The 23,865-nt window shown below is 43.1% G+C and overlaps 1 protein-coding gene across 1 annotated transcript in view; it reads left to right on the top strand.

The window, feature by feature from the left end:
* SEMA3E (semaphorin 3E) overlaps nt 1-23,865 on the top strand; it is a 129,358-nt gene that overhangs the window by 47,786 nt on the left and 57,707 nt on the right. The window contains exon 2 of the mRNA XM_018562369.1: nt 19,699-19,859. Within this exon, the coding sequence (XP_018417871.1) occupies nt 19,699-19,859 (161 nt within the window). The remainder of the gene's footprint in view (nt 1-19,698; nt 19,860-23,865) is intronic.

Here is a 23,865-nt window from a genome sequence, read left to right as displayed (position 1 = left end):
ATATATATATTTGGGTTTTTGTTTTTTGTTTTTTTATCAGACAGGTAAAAGTATTTGCTGTTTCTCATAGTAAATTCTACTTTTACCTGATTGACAACAGACATAGCCTGATGTACTATAGTGTGAATTGAGGTGAAAATTCCCATCTTAACTTTACATGACCACACTTCCCACTGTAGTAAATATTTGCTATTTTGGTTAATGTTGTTACTGAAAGACTCAGTTTTTTCAATCATCAGATGGAAAAATTCCTTTAAAACATATATTTGTTGATGGGTACCCTCAAAATAGAACAATGGAACCAACCAATATATCCAGACTTAGCCTTCTGTGTGTTCTAAAAAGATTTCTCTGCAGAGAATTTAACTAAGAAAAAGTCATGACTGGACTAATTTTAAAGAACAATTCATGAGTAGGCTCATTTTAAAGAAAAATTCATAACTGGGCTCATGTTAAAGCGCAGCAAAGTAGCAGATCACTGTTTTTCATTAACTTTGAGGCTTTGATGAATGGTCTATCAGAATAAAGTCATCATAACATATTCAGCATAATATAACCCTAGGAAAAAAGTAAACTGCATAATAATGAATGTTTGTGTATTGTTGTCAACATGTGGTCTCTTATATGGAAATTCACATCCTAGCTCACACTCAGAAAGCAGCTGTGAGACATTTACTCTCTCAACTATTAATCCTGTGTCTACCCATATATTCAACTATATCAGTAGTGCATTTTGCTGATACATTGAATCCTGGCATCTTGTAACTCCTATATAACTATGAATTATTTTTGGTGATTATGCCATCTCCTAGCACTTACAAAATCTGAGTCCTGAACAAGGGGAAGATTTTTTTTAACCCTCTTGGAATGCATTGACTATTTTGTATTATATTTTATATGAACTAATACTAATATTAAAATGATATATTTGTTTGGTGCTCTCATGCTTTCATTAGACATAAATCCTCAACTCAGGGATCCCCTTTTAAAGCGGTACCCATTGTGTGGAGAGCAGCCTTTTCCAGAGCCACTGTACCCTGTAATCTTACTGACCTACCAAAAATGTGAACCCAGAGCCTAATTTTCACTTGTTTATTAATAAATATCTGTCAGCAGTTCCAGCCCTTCAACACTTTGCCCAAAATGTTTAAACAAATTTGCTTCAGATATACTTATTTGTTTTATAATATACTATTTGTATGTTGGACAAAGATTTAATCCCTTTCTATGTTGTGGAATCACATAGAGTGGCAATATGTATATGGAATGCATTTTTCTTCAGCACCCAGGTTTTAAAAAAATATGGCCACAGTCAACTAGGGTAACTATATGTCATAAAGAAGGTACTGGCAGAGCTCCTTATGAAAGACATGTGTATAATATCATAGGTATTACTAGGCTCAGAGTATTGGGTACTCATAGGCAGAAGTTTACAACTAGTACTCAAATAAAAAGTGCATGGCAGGAAGCACATAATAAAAATGCTGTAGAGGCCATACTGTCAGTACTATTAAAAAGAGGGCTGAGAGTAAGAGAGAAGAGCAGAAGGCTGATCTAACTAAAAGTAAGAAATGAAGCAGAAAAAAAGATTGAATAAATCAATGGTAAATGCAAGAGATAAAGGTGAAGCTGAGGAGAAACAGAGTAAGAGAGAAGACTCTGGGGTCTATTCACAAAGCTGCCGTAGGCAGCCAAGTGAACAACCGACCCGAAGTGAAGTGAGCCGAACACTGTTCGGCTATTCACTTCAGGCTTGTACGGCTGATTTCAGCCGTATGTCGGCTGAGATCAGCCATACATCGGGTGGCTTTGGGTCGGCCAAACATACTCAGCATGTTCGGCCTACCCGAAGTGCAGAAGGAGTTCGACTCAGCCGATCCACCATCTGGAACGACTGAGCCGAACCTCCAGCAGGCTACTCGCTGCTGTTCAGCCTATTCTCATAAATGCCGAACAGCAGTGAGTGAGTAGCTGAATGCCGCTGAGCAGTGACAGCTAGCTCCGCCCAACTGTTTTCTATTGGCCGGGACCAGCTGATATTAGAATTAGAGCTTGTCGGAGCCGGCGGCTCTCATCATTAGGATGAGAGCTTAGCAGAGTTGGCTTTCATATCACTGCCGGCTCTCCTATGCTCTCATCATAATGACACATGGGCGTCCCTGGTTACCGGGTAACCAGGGATGCCCGTGTATCATTACACACTTAGAACCCGTCAGAGCTGCTGTGATTTTACAGCAGCTCCGACGGGTTCTCAGTGTACTGAGGAGCCACAGTGTAATCAGAGAAGGCATCCCAGGTAACCAGGGACATCTTCTGTCATTACACACAGAACCCAGTGGAGCTGCTGTGATTTTTCAGCAGCTCCAACGGGTTCTCAGTGTAATAATAGAACGCATCTCTGGTTACCTGGTAACCAGGGATGCTGATCTCTCTGTAAGTGGCCGGAGCCAGCCGTGAGATGACGGCTGGCTCAGCCCAGCTGTCAGAAGCAGGCTGTGGGCCGGCCCATGGCCGGCCGTTCGGCCAGCTTCGAGTTTCTCCTACAGCCCTCGGCCAACTTTGAGGGCTGTACGAGCTATAGTGAATAGCCCGTACAGCAGCCCTGAACCGAATGGGTCCTGGGGCCGAAGCTACCCGAAGGATCAGCCCAAAGCTACAGCTAGATCATTCGGTGAATAGACCCCCGAGGTAGGAAAACCTAGAGAGAGATTTTTCCTGGGTGAGACTCTTAACAGAGTTTCTTTGTTTGATTGAATCCAGCCATATGATGCCGCATTACATACATTTTTCTAGGAAAATTCCACTTAAAGGTAACATTTGAAAATGTGGGGAGGGATTAAACTTCTGACACGATTTTATTGCTGTGTACCTACTGGGAGATTCAACCTCACTTCCTGTTCTGGTAGCCACATTGAGAGTGTGGGGGTTCTCCCCAATAGGGCATAATGGGTTGTAATAGTTGGTTGCAGCTCCAGTTTAATATTCATGCATTAGCAAAACACATCGAAGGGAATTTATCAAAACTTCAGCAGAAAAAACTGGAGCAGTTGTGCATGGCAGCCAACCAGCTTCTCTCTTTCATTTTAAATCTTCTTTTTTTAAGCATGTAGTATTTATTGAATTTTCAAATCAGATACAAACGACAAGGTGTCATAGTAACTTGGCATGTGCTCAATACTTTCGATAACACGTATGATACATGGTTACAGACTTATATGAGTCAACAGTAAACAGGAAACAACTATGACAATATCTATAGTCATTATAGCCACAAGTAACAAAACATAAGTGGGTTGTCAGTCCAGAGAGAGCGAGAGGAAGACAAACAAACAACAAACAAACATTGATTCATCATTGGTCTTGAAAGGGTACATATTCGGAGTGCACCAGATAAGAGTGGAATAGCATAGAAGATGGGACAAACTAAGTGTCAAGGGTCGAGGAATGTCGAGTAGTGGAGCAATAAAATTGAGAAGGGCACCATCATCTCGGGTCACAGTTGAGCAGTGGAAACAGCGCATCATCCAGCAAAAGTATATCACTATCTGTGGGACTATAAAATGTCTAAAGCCCCCAAGGAGCCGTCTTACTTGGCCATATTGTACTGTTTGGAAGGTCGGAAGGTCCCTAAGTTGAGCTAGGGACAATGAGGAACGCTGACCATGTATGGAAGAACTGCCCCGTCCTTTTTTCATTTCGGAGGGAGTCAGATTTGTCTAAGAGCATGAGCCTATGAAGGGTGTTGGTTAAGTCTTCCGTAGTAGGGATGGTAGGGAGTAGCCAATTAGTGAGAATGGTTTTCTTGGAGGGCAATAGGCAGAGATGCTCCCAGCGGGAGATGGGATGAATTGGTAGTGAGGGCTTGTGGGGCATATCATGCAGTAAGCAGAGGGACGGTAGGGGTGTCCTCTCCTCTCCAGAGAAAGAGTTCATATAATCCACAACCCGTTGCCAGAGATTAGCTATCTTGGGGCAGGACCACATCAAATGTATCAAGTCAGGGTGGTGAACGCTGCATTTGGGACAGTGTTGTAGCCAGTCAGGTGATGAGGACACAGGAGTGAAATTAAAGGCGTAGTAGGCCCGGTGGAATAGTTGAAATTGTAGTTCACGCCCGGGCTCACAAATGACATGTTTCCTGATTTGTTGCCACCCCTTCAGGATACAAACATAGGTGTCCTCTAGGGAGTGACCTATGAGTTGGGCCCACATATGTACAAAGGATGGTATGGTACTATCTGGTTGTTGGTGAATATCTCTAAGGATAAGGTAAAGATCCGACAAGGAGAGTCTGGAGGTCGAGGGGGTCATTAATCGTTGGAAGGCCCGAGTGGAGGAGGTGCTGTCTGGTGAGGGATAACTGGTGCGTAAGAAGTGCGAGATTTGGGCATATTGTAAGAAATGGGCCAGGGCAATATGAAATTTAGAGATCAGATCTCTGAATCTCATGCAACTACCATGAGGCGTGAGTACATCTTGCAGGGTATTGATGCCCAAGTTGGACCATGTCTGGAAGACCAAGGAATCGGCCCCCACAGGGAAGGTAAGGGAAGACGTTATGGGCATCCAAGGGGAAATAATGCCCGGTATATGGAAAAGCTTTCTGACTTCCCTGCACGTGATCACCGTGTCTTTTATGAGGACATGTGTTTTCAAGTGGGGAGGTAAGGAGTGCATGGAGGAGTGAAGGATGCCAGCTAGGGACCATGGATACGTCATTTGCTGCTCCAGGAGAGTATGGGAATAAAAGGAAGTGTTAAGTACTTAAGGGCCATTGGATGCAGAGAAGGCTCCGACAGCCTCATACCATCAAGAGCACACAGTATCTTACGAATATTCAATCCCGCAGATCGGCCTGTAACAAAACCCGCTTGGTTAGTGGAAATTATACTAGGCAGAATATTAGACAATCGGTTGGCCATTATCTTAGACAACAGTTTAGCATCTAGATTTAACAATGAGATTGGGCGGTAGGATCCTGGCTGAAGAGGGTCTTTACCCTTTTTGGGTAAGAGCCTGATATAAGCTTCATTGAACGTAGGAGGATAAGAGCGGTCCGATAGAATATGGGTGAACTGTCGCAGCAAGCGTTGTGATAACTCTTCCGCCAATATCTTATAAAACTCGGAAAACAAACCGTCGGGGCCTGGCGCTATGGAGCGAGGGGATAAACAAATGGCTTCTTTTACCTCCTCTAAAATAATCTCTGAATTCAATAGTGTCACATTGTCCATTGGCAACGAGGGCAGCGAAAGAGAGTCCAAAAACAACAGACCATCTCCTGTCCTGGTGTCATCTGCCGCATAAAAGTTGCGATAGTATTTACAAAATACATCTGAGATGGCAGTAGGATCAGTGTGTATCTTGCCCGCATTGTCAGCCAATTTGAGGATGTGAGAGGTCGGTACATTCCCCCGCACCAAGTTGGCCATAAGTTTACCCGATTTGTCTCTGAATGTAAAGAATTTGGATGACCTGTAAGATCTATTTAGGCGATCATATTGGAGGAGCCAATGATCACACTGCTGCTTTGCCTGTATACACCAGACTCTATCAGCTTCAGAAAGTGTTAACTTATAATTTACGTAAGCCTCTCTGGCTTCAGAGCAAGAGGCTGTGTAATTTTGGCGTGTGTTTTTTTTACGCGAAGTAACATAAGCCAGGATCCTACCGCGCAACACAGCTTTGGCGGTTTCCCAGAACAACGTAGGTTGATCAAGGTGGACGGAGTTATGTGTGAGATAGTCTGACCACCATATCTTGAGTTCGGCCTGAAAGGAATCATCTTTCAGCAAATAAGCAGGAAATTTCCAGGAGATTGGGGAAGTAGGGATGGTAAGATCCTGAATAGATAACAATACTGGGGAGTGATCTGAAATAACCATGTTCTCAATGGATGTGGATCAGGTCCTTGCCAAAATGGACGGTGACAAAAGAAAAAAATCAATGCGGGACATGGTTCCGTGGACGTGGGAAAAGTGAGTGAAGTCCCTCTCAAGGGGGTGGAAAAATGTCCACGCATCTATCATACCACTTGCCAATATCATAGAGCTCAGGTGATTGTCTTGCGATGATGGTAATAAACGAGAGGGCCGACTGCCGCCGGATCTGTCGGAGATGGAACTGCGTTGAAGTCTCCCCCGATTATGCGATGAGTATGCGCGTAGGCCTGAGATGTTTGAGACAATAAGGAATCAAAGAAAGTTTGGTTGTCCGAGTTTGGTCCGTATATGTTCCAGATGTCGAGTGTGGTAGAGCCCAATAGAATGGAGAGAAAGGCCCTTCTACCCTCCTGTGGATCACATCGCTGAGATAAGATCGTGTGGGGTAATGATTTGCGTAGCAGGATGAGCACCCCAGCTGATCTCCCCTTGGCAGGGGCACCTACAACCTTACAAACCCACAATTTGTGCATGCGAGAGAAGTCCTTCTGAGGATGATGAGTCTCTTGTAGCAGGGCAATATCCACTCTCAGTTTTTTAAGGTGGCATAGTACTTGAGTGTGTTTCTGTAGCGATTTAAGTCCCTTGACATTCCATGTCACTATGTTCAATGGGGATCCAATTGCCAGATAAGAGGGTGGTATAATGTAAAAGCATGGAAGTGTATAAAAGCATATTGGGGGTAGATGAGTGTCCCTTTGCTCACATCTACCTCCTGTATTTGTGTCCCAAAATCTTCTGATCCATCAGGCATGGACGAAGAGGAAGCGGTGAACTCCTGTTGGGCGGGATGGCTTCGTGCATAACCTCCCATTATCGATGAAGCTAAAATGGTTGAACGTAGCATACATAAAAAATATATAAAGAAAACTAAAATAAAGCTATAACTGAGGGCTAACATCAGTAGCAAGGTCATTCAGTGTAAGCGACCTCCTTTTTTCCCAATGAGGGGTGCAACATGTGAGACCCTGTGTTGTAGCTTGGTCCCACAAGCTGAGCACAGATAGCAGAGAGAACTGAGTTACTAACAATAAAGATCAACAACAAAACAGTTCTCAGTGTCCGAACATGGCAAGTTCGGTCCCGTGAAGCAAGTGTAGGGTAAGTGTGATAGAGAGATACAGCATCCGGGCCCTCAAGCCTTTTTCTTCCACGGGGGGTTCTTGGATGGTGAAGCAAGGGAATCCTCCCGTGGGGCCCTTATGAATTCCATAGCCCGCGTCGCCAACAGGAACGATTGCACAGAGCCATTCGGGGTAGTTACGTGGAGCACGGCCAGGTTAAGCCAGTGTGAACTTGGTCTACCAGCAATCTGCACACCTCAGAAAACGGCTTGCGTTGCTTGGTTAGGGCTGCCGAGTAGTCGCGAAGAGCAGGAGCATATGACCTTCCGCCACCATATTGCGCTGGGTTCTATACACTTGGAGAATCTGCCTGCGGTCATTGAAGTCCAGGTAACGAACAATTACTGGTCTAGGTCTCAGGTTGTCACTAGAGGTGCCCACTCTATGTGCGTGTTCAACTCTGCATGGGGTCATCAGTCCCAAAGCCTTCGGTATAGTTACGGAGCAAAAGTGGAGGAGGTCCACGGGGGACCGTTTCCGGAAGGCCAATAACCCTAAAATTATTTTGTCCTAGATCTATTTTCTAGATCGTCCACCTTTTCCATCAGGAGATGGACAGAATTATTATTGTTGTCCAGTGACCTCTGCGCAACATGAAGTGCATCCTCCAGGTCGCTGACCCGTTGTTCCATTGTCTGTAGGCGGTGGCCATGAGAATCCAGCGTTTGCCCAACTGCTGTTGTATCAGCTTTAAGATAGGCAGCAACAGCCGCTGCTATGTTCTGGTGCTCCGCCTGCAAAGATGCAGTGGGAGAGGGCTCACCTTCCGCAGCGCCGTCAGGAGATGTCAGCATGTCGTCTGGATCCGCCATCTTGGATTCGTTCCGGTGCATCCGTAAGCTTTTAGGCAATGATAGAGAGCCGGACGGTGTACTCGATGGGTGTGCGGGACGGAGCGATGTTGCACGTGTCTGGCTCATTGGGTGCCGGAACCGGAAATATTTTCAAATCTTAACTGAACAAACTGAAGAGAGAAGCTGATTGGTTGCCATGCACAGCTGCTCCATATTTTGACTACTCCAGTTTTGATACATTCCCCCCATTAGGTTTACTTTATTAGTGAACAGCCTATTAACTAAAGAAAAAAGGGTTGTTCACTTTGGAAGGGAATTTGCACTTCGCAGGGAAAGTTTTCCTTAGCTTGGTGAATGTAGTGAGATTTCACTTTGCAAAGAATACTAAGGCGGTTATTCACAAAGCCGCCGAGGGCAGCCGTGTGAATAACCGACCCGAAGGGAAGTGAGCCAAACGCTGTTCGGCTATTCACTTCAGGCTTGTACGGCTGATTTCAGCCGCACACTGACTGAAATCAGCCGTACAACGGCTTGCTGCGGCTAGATCCTTTGGCAGCTTTGTGAATAGACCCATAAATCTTGTGCAAGCAAAATAAAAGAAACAGTATTTTGCTTGCACATGATTGGGTGATGGAAGTCAGCAGAGCTTTACCTCATTCATTAAATTAAGAGAAAACTTGCAAAGTGAACAGCCTATTTGCCTTAAGTAAATACACCCTATTCATACTTCACTGTGCTTTAAATAATAATTTCTCTATTATAAGGTTTCATCTCCATATTCATGTTATACTCTATAGTAAAATTCATTAGATTTATAGCGTGCTAATCAAAGTCTTCAGGGGGCAGCTCTAACAACAGGACTCTAAAGTTGAATTCAAAACATATCGAAATGTTTCACACTATCCAATCATTTCCTCTTTTATACATTCTAAAAAAATGTCCCGTGCCATTCTCATTCTGACGTCAAATTGATAAGCCCAAATCAGATTTTGAACATTCCTAAAAAAGGGGCAGCTGGTTGTGCAGAAAGATGTTGAAAAAAATAAAACTGCTTCCATTACGAATCCGGATGTATTTCCTGAATGCTTTCAGACATGCAGCATATACAAGAATTTTACAACATTAAAGAAGATTTCCAGTCAAACAAAACACTTACCCTTGCAGTGGGGCTACCCCCGCAGTGCAAAGATTAAGTGCTCATTTTGTCTGTATTACTCACTTGATCTTTGGTCCCGCTGAGTCCCTGCAGGCTGCTAGACTGGTCCCTGCCGCCTCTTCTCCCTTGGGCTTCAGCAGTCTAAGGACCGCTGACATCATCATGTCTTATGTAGGTCCATTGACCTGCGTTAGATGTGAAAACACCAAGAAACATTCTATAGCCAGAGAAGAGGGGGGAAGAGGTGAGCGCAGTCCTGCAGGACAAAGGATTGGGTGAGTTATACAGCTCAATGTCCCCATAGACAACACAAGCACTTAACCCTTGTGCAGTTTTCTTGTTACCAGAGGTCTTCTTTAAGATTCCATTAAAAATAGGTAATTAAAAAAAAAATATTTTTCATGTGTATAAAACTTCCTGCACAAAACAGTGCCAATTTATAATAATTTATTTGCTGCCTATTAGAAGTTATAACAAGGCATGAAAAGTTAAATGTACAGTACATACATCACATCAAGCTTTGTGTGACCTTCTCAGCCAAGTATTCTTCGTAACCTGTGATTAAAACTGGAAATATTACAGACTTGCCTCGGGGATGAACAGATTCCAAAAGGATTAACCCTTGACATGCTTGGCACATTAGGCTTGAATTCTACTTTACAAGAAACACTGTAAAGCCTTGTAAAAACTATGATTGATCCAGGTCACATAGTGACTGGCATGGGATTAGTCTAAAAAGGTAAACAGTGCCTTTGCTGAATAAACTATGGCTCATTTAGTTCCTATGCATTTTGATTCTGCTCAAATATTTTGCTAGCAAAATATATGCATGTTTTTTTTATAAATCGTGAGAGTGACTGACTAAAGTAGTACTATATACTGAGAAAAGCTGTACTTGTCAAACTTTTCTTTTTTTTTTGTATTCATTTAAGGAAAATCCTTTACGCCTGTTATAATAGCCTCTGATAGAAGCTTTCACTTTAATTCCTATGCTGCGTACTAGATTTGAGGCAGTAAAATTAAACTTAATTAACATCACCAACGTGGAAATACCACAATATGATGTCAATATAAATGAGGTTACTGTTAACATGGTTTAAAGCTCATCTTTGGTCATCTCTTCATGATATCATAATGCTGTAGCCCGACTGGAGCCTGAGTGGACTCCACTAGGACACTAGGAAGTTTCCACATCACACAAGAAGCACCTAAAAAAAGACCCTCCTCCCCCTGTGCATGGTTTCAGGTAATTAAAATGGGCATTTGTAAAAATATATATATATTTTTAAATTAAAGCAGTATTAAACCCTCAGTGCTGTTTTCAGTTTCCCTTTTAGGATCAGGGAGTGCCCGTTATTTACAACACAACAGCAGGACACTGTGATTGCAGAACAGATATCATTGGGACTGTGCTTTGGTGTATGCAGCCTGTATAGCTGGTTACAGCTCAGAATAGAACTTGTGTATCAGAGGCCAGTAGCCACGATCTGCAAGCCCGCTGATAACTACCTCATCTCTTCCCCTTGTCATCTGGGAACTTAGATCAATCTATTTTAAAGCCCCCTTATTCCAGCCTTATTCCTGTGACTTCAACCTGTCCCCATCATCCATGTAAAGAATGATGTACTAATGTAGAGGAGGGACAGGGAAGTAGCTCTGAATGCAGGGCTTGGGACTGCAATGACTACTATGGATCATCAGCGCAGGCTGGGATCGTACACTCAAGGGTGGCTCCAGGGAAACCCTGCAAGCCTTCAGAGCCACTCTATAGCAGGAAATCATGGAAATATAGGATGGAATGGCTTTGTTTGTAAAAATGACAGCTTGCACACAAAGAGTGGACAACAGGCCAGGAAGTACTGTAAATGAGGTATGCTGTTAGATATAATTTTTTCCCCAAAAGGGTATAGTCATAGTCAGCAACCTGTGGGTGCCTGAGGTGGGGCAGAGGGCGACTGGGGGGCAGGAGGGGGCTCTCTCTGTGCTCTGGAGACTGGAATGTAAGGAAAAAGAGTGATGACTCTGGCCCCACTGCTCGCCATTGGTCTACAGAAAGAGGGGTCACATCTGGTGAGTTTCTTGGAAGTTAGCATGAGTGGTGGTGTACAAGTGTCCCTGCTGTGATCCTCCACATCTGCTTTTGCAGTGATCCCCCACTTCTGCCCTGCTGCCATCCTCCACATCTGCCCTGCTGCCATCCGCCACGTCTGCCCCAGCTGCGATCCTCCACATCTGCCCCTTCTGCTATCCTCTGCATCTGCCCCTTCTGCTATCCTCTGCATCTGCCCCTGCTGCGATCCTCCACATCTGCCCCTAATGTGATCCTCCACATATGCATCTGCTGTGATCCTCCACATCTGTCCCTGCTGCAATCCTCAACACCTGCCCCTGCTGCTATCCTCCACATCTGCCCCTGCTGCTATCCTCCACATCTGCCCCTGCTGCTATACTCCACATCTGCCCCTACTGCGATCCTTCATATCTGTCCCTACTGTGATCCTCCACATCTTTCCTAGCTGTGATCCTTCACATATGCCCCACTGTGATCCCCCACATCTGCCCCTGCTGTGGTCCTCCACATGTGCCCCTGCTGCTATCCTCCGCATGTGCCCCTGCTTCGATCTTCCACATCTGCCCCTAATGTGATCCTCCACATCTGTCCCTGATGTTATCCTCCACCTCTGTCCAGCTGCGATCCTCCACATCTGCCTTTGATGCGATCATCTGCATCTGTCCCTGATGCTATCCTCCACATTTGCCCCCGATGCTATCCTCCACATTTGCCCCCGATGCTATCCTCCACATTTGCCCCCGATGCTATCCTCCACATTTGCCCCTGCTGCTATTCTCCACATCTGCCCCTGCTGCTATCCTCCACATTTGCCCCTGCTGCTATCCTCCACATTTGCCCCTGCTGCTATCCTCCACATTTGCCCCTGCTGCTATCCTCCACATTTGCCCCTGCTGCTATCCTCCACATTTGCCCCTGCTGCTATCCTCCACATTTGCCCCTGCTGCTATCCTCCACATTTGCCCCTGGTGCTATCCTCCACATTTGCCCCTGGTGCTATCCTCCACATTTGCCCCTGGTGCTATCCTCCACATTTGCCCCTGGTGCTATCCTCCACATTTGCCCCTGGTGCTATCCTCCACATTTGCCCCTGGTGCTATCCTCCACATTTGCCCCTGGTGCTATCCTCCACATTTGCCCCTGGTGCTATCCTCCACATTTGCCCCTGGTGCTATCCTCCACATTTGCCCCTGGTGCTATCCTCCACATTTGCCCCTGGTGCTATCCTCCACATTTGCCCCTGGTGCTATCCTCCACATTTGCCCCTGATGCTATCTTCCACATTTGCCCCTGCTGCTATCCTCCACATCTGAAATTGCTGTGATCTTTAACATCTGCCCCTGATGCTATCCTCCACATCTGCCCCTGCTGCAATCCTCCGATCTTCTCCTGCTGTGATCCTGCGCATCTGCCCTTGCTGAGACCCTCCACATCTGTCCCTACTGTGACCCCCCCACATCTGTTCCAGCTGCTATCCTGCACAACTGCCCCTGCTCCAATCCTCCACATCTGCCCCTGCTGCTATGCTCCACATCTGAACTTGCTGTGATCCTTAACATCTGCCCCTGAAGCTATCCTCCACATCTGTCCCTGATGCTATCCTCCACATCTGCCCCTGCTGCAATCCTCCGATCTGCTCCTGCTGTGATCCTCAGCATCTGCCCCAGCTGATACCCTCCACATCTGTCCTGCTGTGATACCCACATCTGTCCTAGCTGCTATCCTGCACATCTGCCCCTGCTGCAATCCTCCGATCTGCTCCTGCTGTGATCCTCAGCATCTGCCCCAGCTGATACCCTCCACATCTGTCCTGCTGTGATACCCACATCTGTCCCAGCTGCTATCCTGCACATCTGCCCCTGCTGCAATCCTCCACATCTGCCCCTGCTGTGATCCTCCACATCTGCCCCTGCTGCGATCCTCCACATCTGTCCCTACAGCTATCCTCCACATCTGCCCTTGTTGCAATCCTCCACATCTGCCCTGCTGCAATCCTCCGCATCTGTCCTGCTGTGATCCTCCGTTGGTGCCATTCTGTATTGATGTATAATGTATTGCTGGGATTTGTAGTCCTCTTATACCTGGTGATATTTTGCATTGCTGTATAATCTATTGTTGGGATTTGTAGTCCCTCTACATATTAGAGTCAGTTGCAGAATTTGCAGCATTTGTGCAGCATTTGCAGCTGTGACTCGGCCCTGACACTCCACCACTGTCCTGAAATCATTAGACTGTTTTGTGGGTTAACACATGAAAACATTTACAGGGTTATTCACAAAGCTGCCGAGCCGAAGTGAACAGAGCCGAACGACTTTCGCCAATTCGCTCCGCCTCAGTATGGCTCATTTCAGCCATACATTGGCTGAAATCAGCCGTACAGCTGCTGCCTTCGGTCAGCCGAACATACTCAGCATTCGGCCAGCCGAACATACTCAGCATTCGGCTTGCCTTTTCTGCTTGGTACCTCCAAAGTACTGAGCAGAATAGAAAATCAATGAAAAGACTGCACAAAAAGAGATATTTTGAAGAAGGAAAAAAAATGTAAAAAAAGAAAAACAATTGGGCGGGGCTAGCAGTGACAGGTAGCTCTGCCCAACTGTTTCCTATTGCCCGGCACCTGCTACAGTCTTCTAGTAGGTCCCGGCCAATGAATAACAACTGGGCAGAGCCAGCTGTGATGTCACGGCCGTCACCAACCATTTGTTATTGTTCAATGACAGATCAGCGTCCCCAGGTCATTTGGAGACACTGATCTGTCATTACAACTGGGCTGAGTGAGCCATGAGATCACGGCAGGCTCCACCCAGCTGTCCATTGCGGGGCGAACGGCCTGCCGAAGGCTGTCAATTCGGCTTAGTAGAGCCGAAGCATATGCCTTCAGTTCGGCTGAGGAACTCGCCCGCTTTCGGCTGCTGTACAGGCTATTGTGAATAGCCCGTAAAGCAGCCCTCCGGCGGCCGAAGAGGGCCGAAAGGATCAGCTGAAGCTATGCCTGGATCCTTCAGCTTAATAGTGAATAACCCCCTTAGTTTATAATGTTAGCATTTCCAAATGACAGCAAAGAAATGCGTCCAAATTTAAATTTTATAGGAATTTGCATATTACATGAATATTACCCATCTCCTTACACATGCAAAGCACATTTTTTATTTCATGCAGTTGAATGTTTACAGTTCCTGACATCAGTTTTCTGCTGCATATTGCTAGTGATTGTGTTTTAAAATAATACATTTTCCTTAGGTTCAGTTTAGTCACTATGAAAAATGATGTGTTACTTCATGAGAACCCAAACATGTTAATTATTTAACAACTATTTTAGTTATATGAACTTATATGTTGAGAGATGGTAGAAACAGGGAGAAACTGATACATTTTTCATTAATTCCAAATCTACAGGGAACTGAAGTGTAAGGATACTGTTTACCACAGCTATAGTTTTTAAAGTGACCCATGAAATTGTGATCAGACTCCCTAGATGTATGAAAGTTAAAGTGCACGTCAAGGCAAAATTTTAAAAAAACTTAGGCAGTACACCCTTGCAATTCATGCACATTTCCCAATGCTGTTTCCCTTTAAAGTCTGTGCAAGTCCAACAATATATTTGTTGATCTGCCAAAAATGCACTCTGCACTCACTCAGCAATTACAGTTGTGGGCTGAAAATACAAAACATTTTTGTGTACTGAATAGTGTAAACATTGCCCAGTTTCTCTTTTGCTAAACTAAATCAAGCTCCTTCTTTTCATCTATACAACATAAGCACTAATAGATTTAATTTAACATTAGAAAAAATAATAATAACCATGCTCGGCACTTTCTTTATAGATATTAGATGAATCTGTGCATCATAGCAAAATCCAGGAAGTACAACAGCTGAATCAGAACTGATACTGGGATGGTCTTCAGGTGTAAAGGGACACTAGTCTGAGTTAAGGTGCCCGTACACCTGACGATTATCGTACGATAATCGTGGGAAATCCCACGATCGTACGATAATCGGCAGGTGTATGGAAGGCGTGTGACCGTTTCTACTGTGCGGTCGCACGTCTTTTGTCTCACGAGCATGTTTGAAAACCCGCTGAGAATCGTATGACTTTCGGCGGGTTTGTGGCCTGCTCGTAAGACAAATGCCGCACGGGCCGGTGTGCGCAAGCGCACACTGCCTGTTCAGCATTGCAGTAATCCGCAGCCCGCCCCTCAGCGGGGCAGGCTTGCAATGATCGCAAGTACGATCTGCCTGTCCAAGATGGGCAGATGGTACGTTTTTTAATTACCTTACAACCATCGCAAGATGAAAGTCTTGCGATGGTTGTAAGGTGTATGGCCAGCTTTACATACTGTCTTGCTCAGAACTTCTGTTAGGATGTAAAGACTAATTTAAATTTCTGCAGATGGAATAATCTGATAAAGAGGTTTATGGATTTTCCAAATTGATTCAGGAATATTTCATGCAGTTTAAAGGGTGACTGATTAGCATATGGACATACATTGTATAAATAATATTGAAACAATTTTGTGTGGGTTTTAATGCATTTTTGCTACTGTCTTTTCAATACTTTTGAGTTTACCTTAGATAACCCATAATAAACTGACATACCACTAAAGCAACGTTTGGGCTATGACTGCATAGATCAGCAGCTGGTAAAATGAGAAATAAACCTTTGGTTTTCCTTAATACATCTTGGCAACATGTAAAGGATGTTTGGAATGTATAATTATGGTTGCATTTAACCAAGCAAATATTATACATGTATTAAAGTGGATATGATACATTTTTGTAACCAACCAATTAAAACCTCAAAGGAAACATATTTACTATCTAATAATGATGGTGGATCAAGTAGCACTGTGTATGGTATTTTCACTGAACTATTTAAGTCTAAAATGTGCAATACTAAACATTACGACAAGGTCAGATTATGATTTAACCAATCTCATGTACACATAAGGCATAAAAGGGAATAACTGTAATATTTACATTAAAAAAAATACAAATTTATAAAAAAGACTGTACAAACCCACCCTTTCTGCTGCTAAACTTTGCTTCAATCCTGAGGAATTTTCTGCTGAATTTTACATTGAAACCAACACTTTCTACAGTGTCAATATTCGGGGTCTCCTTCAGCTCTCAGCGGTTTCTCACTCTGACATCCATTACATGATACAGTAGTGACATTGAGGTCAGAATATGGAGCCAGTGACAGCAGCAGAGGACCAATGAGACTGAAACACTCAGAAGATTCTGTTTCCCTGCAGACTTCAGCAGAAGATCCATCAGCATTGGAAAGAGCATTGGATAGTTCAGTGGGGTGCGCACCTTGAAAGGTGAGTATGTACATATCCTGTTTTACAGGTATGACATGTTAGAAATGTCTAGACATGTGCAATTTGTTTAGTTCCAAATTGAAATTCGGATGAATTTTCAGAAATTCGTACATTCAGATGCATCCAAATTTCCGAATGATAGAAATAACGAATCCAAATTTCCGATAACAAAATTTGGGATGCATTCAAATTTTATTCTGAATGAACTTTTGTTGTTAAACATCAACTTTGAAAAAAGACCCCCAAAACTACTGGGCCATTGTTGTGGGGAAGGGGCCCTTGTCCTCATTGCCATCGGAACAAGGTGATTTCCCAGGGCTTCCCATGGCAAAGCACCCTCCCCATGTTGAGGGCGTGTGGCTTTTTTGGGGGCATTGGAGTTCCCCTTAAAATTCCTAATAGACCTAAAGGGTCTGGTATAAATTAGCCCACACAATTTTTTTGTTTGCTTCTGCAGACTGTAAAACATTTTTTTTTTCTCCAATGTCACTTTGCTGCAAGGAAAATTCGTTCTTAAATACTACCGCATCCGAAAATGACAGAAATTCAGATCCATCTGAATCCGAATCCTGAACCAAATTGAGTTTTGGGCCCGAATCTCGAAAAACAAAATGTTTATATAATGGCTGGGTTGCTTTAAAGCCAGTTACAGCCAAGCAACTATTATTTCAAAAGTTTTCAATGGCAACAGCCAAAGAACACATATAGATATACAGAGAGAGAGGACTGAGTAAAAGAACGGGAATAGTCAATATTTTGTGCAGATCAATGAAGGTAGACCAGATAACGTCTCTTTGCTGCTCCCTGGCAGCTGCAAGTATTCAGATAGGTCAAATACCTGGTCCTTCATACTGGTTCATGGAATAATTATTTTATGGCATACATAACAGACTTTGTTATAGCTTTATTGTGTACATTAGTTGATTTTGTTATTGCATACGTATGTATTCATCTGTTTTGAAAAATTACTTGGATGTTTATGAAATATCATAAGACTAAATGTTATAAGACTAATGTTACCTTATTATAATAACACTGAACAAAAAATATTTTGCTTCTTCAACATTTCTGGGTATATCTTTTGGGCTGGCTAATCACAAAAAAAGTGTAATTTAACCTATCACGTATCTTTTAAACAAATCTTTTATTTTTGTATTTTCTTGTCACAATTTAAGTTTATACATTTTTGATTTTGTTATATGCAGTGTGTAGCTCATACATGCCCAGGCAAGCATATATGGCTGGTTGCATAACACTGGGGTACTTGCACAGGCTGGGCATGCCTAGGGAAAGCTTAGGCTTAGTGTATGCTCCTGTAAGAGCTAAAGGTAGCTGGTAATGTAACAACTAGGCCTAACCCAGTTTCAGACTTTCTGTTATAGTTGTAGTATGGTTGGTGACATCAGAAAAGTCTTGCCAATGTCAAAACAGTTGTGACACATTCTGCTACATTTGTGGTGAGCATAGACTTGTTAAAAAAGTGTATGAACTCTGCTTTGGTTGTAAGATTGGTGATCAGGACAAGGCACATGCTCTTCACAATTGTTGTGCAAGATGTGCTACCGATCTGAGAGCTTGGCCCAGAGGAACTTGGAAGTCAATGCTGTTTGCTGTCCTGATGATGTGAGAAGAACAGAACATATAGCATACTGTTATTTCTGTCTGACTAATGTCTTTGGTTTCTCTGCTAAAATAAGAAATCTTGTAAGTACCCCAATTTACCTTCAGCCATGAGACCAGTGCCATATGATGACAGTCTGCCAGTTTCAAAGTCATCAGATAAATAGAGTGTTGACAAAACAGATGAAGATGCTGAACATGCCGTAATGCACCTAGATGCAACTAGATACAGACAGTGACAATGATCTTGATTTTGAATCGTTTATGTCTTCGTATGCACTGGATCTGAATGTTCTAATCAAGTGATTATCTTTTTTCCGTAGTGTATTTTTTTTTCATTGAAGCTTCACAGCAAAATCATATGTGAACCAAAAGTGATTTTTTTCTATATTACCAATGTGGAAGCATTCTTTTCAAAAAAGCTCAAAGAGAAAGTAAACTCATTGTATGACCTACTATGCATATGGAATTTGTAGCTCAAGGTATTAACCTTGACAATCAAGTGAAAAGACGTGATTAGGCTGAATAAAGGTCTTTTTAAAATGACATATGGAAAGAATTGAATTAAAGCATGAATACATCACTGAACAGTCGCTTAGGTATTGCGGAGATACATTTACAATAATATTACTAGGAAATTAGACATTAAATTGAGTAGAACAGCCAGTACAGCTTGTTTTGTTTGGACATAGCTCTTTCATTAACATACTCCACATTTCCAAAGGTTATGTAAGTCATACATTTTTATTGCAATATTAAAAACTTTTAGTTCATAATAAGCTGAATAACAAAAACATACACTGCTTAATTTTCTTTTAATGGATCAATTAACTTATGTTCAGTGCACCTAAAGTTAATATTTCAGTTTTGGGAATATGGGTTTGGTGCATTGGCCATTAGTTTCTTCCATCACCTAAAGTGAGACAATGAGTGTGCTACAGTTCTATGTCCCTCTTCCTTACCAGAGGCAGACATTTTGTAAGCCTTGTTCTCAGTGATGGATCTGTATTACTGTACAATATAGAGAATGCAGAAAGTCACTCTATGGCTTGACTTTGCAGTTTCTGTGGTGGTGGTATAAAATGGAATGTGAATGGTGAAGCCTGGAACTCTGGCATAACTATTTTGGTGCTGAAATCCCTGGAAGATGTAGGGAGGTAATATGTTATTCGCCCTCTATGCTTGTACCCATTTAACTTTTACCTAGACAAATCCAGCACTTATTCACTCACTGATGTGCATGTATGAAATGCTTGATTTAGTGCAGTATAGGCTGAAAATATTATTAAAGCTTATTTTTTAAGATATTTCCAATGCTGTTGAAATAATTTACTATCTTAGTCATCCCTCCCCCGTTCCTACCAGGCACATGTGAAAAACCACAAGTAAATCAATGTATTTATTCATTAAAAGAATATTACATGTATGTTACATAAAAAATACCTAAATCTGTCTTGATAGCATCCTCTTATAATTATCTGTGCAGCAGTACACCGATTGTGAGGCTCTATTGTAAGGCTCTATAATACAGTGTTGTATTTTATGTTTAGATTATCCAATTAATGCTTAACCTTAATTAAAGCATGCAGTGTAAACCATGGTACACATATTTACTGACTGATAATAAATGTAAAAAGAACTTATTCTTACAATGGTTTGTGTTTCAGAGCTTTTGGATTTAAACAGAACGTCAGTCTTCCAAAACCCCCATGGTGTTCTTGACCTTTGTACTATGTATTTGGATGAATATCAAGAAAGACTATTTGTGGGAGGCAAAGATTTTGTATATTCACTCAGCTTGGAAAACATCAGTGAAAAACATAAAGAGGTAACATTGAATTTTTTTCCCTGTGTTGTTCTTCCTGCCTTTTTTGTTAAGTACAGTTAAATAACTTAGTTATAAGACATCTTATATTGAGCTTTCATCCTACTAACAAGTGATTAACTATTTCTTCTATATGAAAACTAAGGCCTTATTCACACATCTGTAGAGGGCAATGCAGCATACAAAGGAGCATAATTTCTGCATGCGGAGTGACAGGTGTTTGTGTACAGCTGCGGGCAGCAATCCATACAGGAATTGATGAGTGGTCCTGGTTGCAGACAGTTTGTGTCCATGGACACATCCATCCCAGTCTCACTATAAATGCTCAGATGTACATACAGCCATGACATCTGACAGGCTGTGATTGACTTGTACAGCTGGCTGTGTGCAAACACTTGTGAATCCCAGGTGCATAAATCATGCTCCTTTATATGGCGCTCTGGGGCCACGTGAATGAGACCTAACTTTTATATTACACTTTATTACACAGACTGTATCAACGTTATACAACTATAATTATGTATGTTCACTTGGCAACAGGAACAATAATTATTGATCTCCATGTTTATGCAAACATAAACAATGTGTTTTTGGATTTTTAAGCAAAAGGTAATATGACAATACCTGTGGTTTTCCAATTCCTTGAAGAAAGTAGTAAGCATATGTATTGAAGTAAGGTAGATGCAGCTTTGGGGAGACTTGTAATAACTTAAAGCATTAAGCAGACCTAGTTTGGATTACCAATTCTGAAGTTCTAAAGTTGGCAATTCCCACCTGTATATAACCTACTGCAAAGCAGCAGGGGCATATGTAAAATGCTGAAAGTTTAAAGTCCCTTTAAGGGTTAGTTCACACCATATGCATCGCATTGCAGCCGGCTCACTTTTTTTGCCAGCTGGAGGAGGCGTGGCGGGCCATTGAAATGAATGGCAGTCTGGTCCGGTGCGATCAAAATAGTGCTTGCAGCATGTTGATCGCACAATGTGCCTTGCGATCCCGTGCGGGGCGATTGAATTGCGGCTGGAAGGCGTGACTATGGGGCCATTCACTTCAATGGCCCGCCACGTACCTCCAGCCCAGCAAAAAAGTGAGCCGGCGGGAATGCAAGGCAGTGCGATTCGTCCAGAATCGGGCCGAAACGCACTGCATATGGTGGGAATGAGGCCTTAGGAAAACAATTCTGTTGTTTAGGTTATACCATAGCAGTGGTAGTATAGTATTTACATTCTCTTTAATAGCATAGTAGGTGAGGTTCATCCAGTTCAACCTATGTGTGAGTGTGTGTCTGTGTATGTCTGTGTATGTGTATATATATATATATATACAGTATATATACTGTATATGTGTGTGTGTGTGTGTGTGTATTTAACACTTCCAATATCCTTGTATTTTTAGTGACTGAAGGAACTCATCTAGAAGTCTCTTTAACTTATCTGCGCTATCAGCGGATACCACTGCATGTGGAAGGGAATTCCATATTTTTGCTACAAAAAAAACCCTTACATGTTCTAAGATCGAACCCCCCCCTCTTCTAACCTCTTGTTGTGTCCACATTTTCTCAATACTGTTCTCGGTGAAAACAACTTGTTCCAAGTTATGTGGTCCCTATAGATGATTTTCTCTTAACCGACTCTTTTCTAAGGAGCATATGTTTAATTATTGAAGGTGGTCTTCATAGCTCAGGTCTTCTATCCATTTAATTAGTTTTGTTGCCCTTCTTTGAACTCTTTCAAGCTCTAGGACGTCCTTCTTGCGAGTTGGCGACCAAAACTGCACCGCATACTTAAGATGAGGCTGAGCTAGTGATTTAAATAGTAGTAGTATTATTCTTTTATCCCTCGTTACAATCCCTCTTTTAATGTAGGACAGTATTCTGTTTGTGTTGCTGACCACAGCTTGGCATTGCATGCTATTGCCAAATCTGCAATCTTTGAGCACTCCCAGGTCTTTCTCCATTTCCATGTCTCCGTCTTCCCTAATGCAGCCCCCCCAGATAGTAGTTTGCACACTCATTTTTTGCACTCATGCACATTACCTTGCATTTATCAACATTAAATCGCATTTGCCAATGTGTATCCAGGTCATGTTAAAGTGCACATATCTCCTGTTTGGAGTTTACTGCCCTACAAAGTTTAGTATCGTCTTTAAAAATGGAGATAGGACTATCTATCCCTATCTTTATATCGTTAATGACTAGGATAAACAAGATTGGTCCCAGGACCTACCCCTGGGGTACCCCACTCCTGACTTTTGCCCAATTAGAGGATAAACCATGTATTATTACAAATTCTTGCATGTAGTCCCTTATCATGCCTTTCGAATATTTTGCACACCATTGATGTTAAACTGACTGACCTATAGTTACCCGGTGAACTCTTTCCCCGTTTTGTATATTGGTACCATATATGCTATCCGCCAATCATCCAGTACTGTCCAGTCATTAGAGTGTCCATAAAGATTATGTACAGTGGTCTTCCTATGCCCTGGCTAAGTTCCTTTAGTACCCATGGATGTAACCCATGAGGTCCTGGGGATTTGTTTACATTCAATCTTTCTAGCCTCTGTACTACTCTGCTCTCCGACACCCATTGAGATAAGTCAAAACTTGTATTATTGGTCCTGCAGCTGGTGCCCTGGCAATTACCCATGCCCATCTCATCTGTAAAAGCAGAAGAAAATAATTTGTTTAACGCATTCACTTTCTCCCTGTCGCTGGTAGCTAACCTCCCCTCTTTGTCTATTATTGGGCCTACATGTTCTGTCCATAGACTTTTGCTATTTATATATTTAAATAATTTCTTGGGGTTCTGTTTGCTTTCTGCTGCTATCTGCTCTTTGTATTCTATGTTTGCAGTCCTGATTGCACTTTTACAATATGGTGGTAGCTTGGAGCACGTTTAACTACCTGCTGTCCGGCCGTTGTAATTAAACGGCCGGACAGTGGCTTCTTGAGGGTGGGTGGGCGTCTTTAGACGTCCTATCCTGTTCCGCTCGTGCCCGCCGCTAGGCGGCGCGCACGGGCTGGAAATCGGCTTTGAATGTAAACCAGCGATGGCTGTTTACATACAAGCGTTCGGGCATCTGTACAGCAAAACATGTGCTCCAAGATGGAGACTCTCATAGTTTAGAGTTAGGACCGCACACTAAAAAAGGTGCCTTGGCGCGGCAGTGCGGCTTATACATCCTTTGCAGAAGACGTGTATCCAAACCTCTGTCATTGTCCTTAGTGGTGAGACAAGTTGTTTTACATGCTAGTTTGTGAGTGTGCCATGATGCCTTTCTACTGTTTTACTGTTCAAAGCCCATTTCGTGTGCACCTTACTGTATAACTGGTAACAAATTGTTGAGTGCGTTTGTCGTTTGTTTTGCTTTACCGATTTGGTGCAGCGACGCATGGGGTTTCTCAGCTGCCAATGGGATGTGCGGGATCCCTTGTGTGTTTCTGTACCTTTAAGGAGGTGGGGCGTCCTCCTGACAGGCCTGCACCCAATTTGATATCTTCTGCCCCCATATGCTCCAAGATGGAGACTCTCATAGTTTAGAGTTAGGACCGCACACTAAAAATTCTACTGTTCTACGGGCATCTGTACAGACGCCCGATCGCTTGTAATATGCGGTCGGGTGTGCGCCCCCCCCCCTCTGTCCCCGCCGCTGCTGGCGATGCCGGGCTCCGCTGTTCCCGGTGTGAGCCTGGGACCAGCACAGCAGCTCTGCGGCCGGAGATCAAACTGAGCTCAGTACTTGAGCTCCGTTTGATCTCCTCCTCTTCGGAATGCAGGAAGTGATGTGTATTACATGACTTCCTGTATTCAGTGTCACTCTCCGGTACAGAAACCGGAGAGAAGGTGGTGAAGCAGGTCTCTGCTTCATCAGCTTCTCTGAGGGTCCCTACGTGACATTAGGGGTCTTAAAGAACCCTGATGTCTCCATAAAGAGGACCTGTCACTGCAAATTGGCTATCACATAGGGAGCTTGTTTGCTCCCTATGTGATAGCAATAAAGTTCAGTG

This window comes from Nanorana parkeri, unplaced genomic scaffold, assembly GCF_000935625.1.
Source record: "Nanorana parkeri isolate BGI_ZX_2015 unplaced genomic scaffold, ASM93562v1 scaffold574, whole genome shotgun sequence".
NCBI classification, from domain to species: Eukaryota; Metazoa; Chordata; class Amphibia; order Anura; family Dicroglossidae; genus Nanorana; species Nanorana parkeri.
This window is presented reverse-complemented; position numbering and strand designations above follow the sequence as displayed.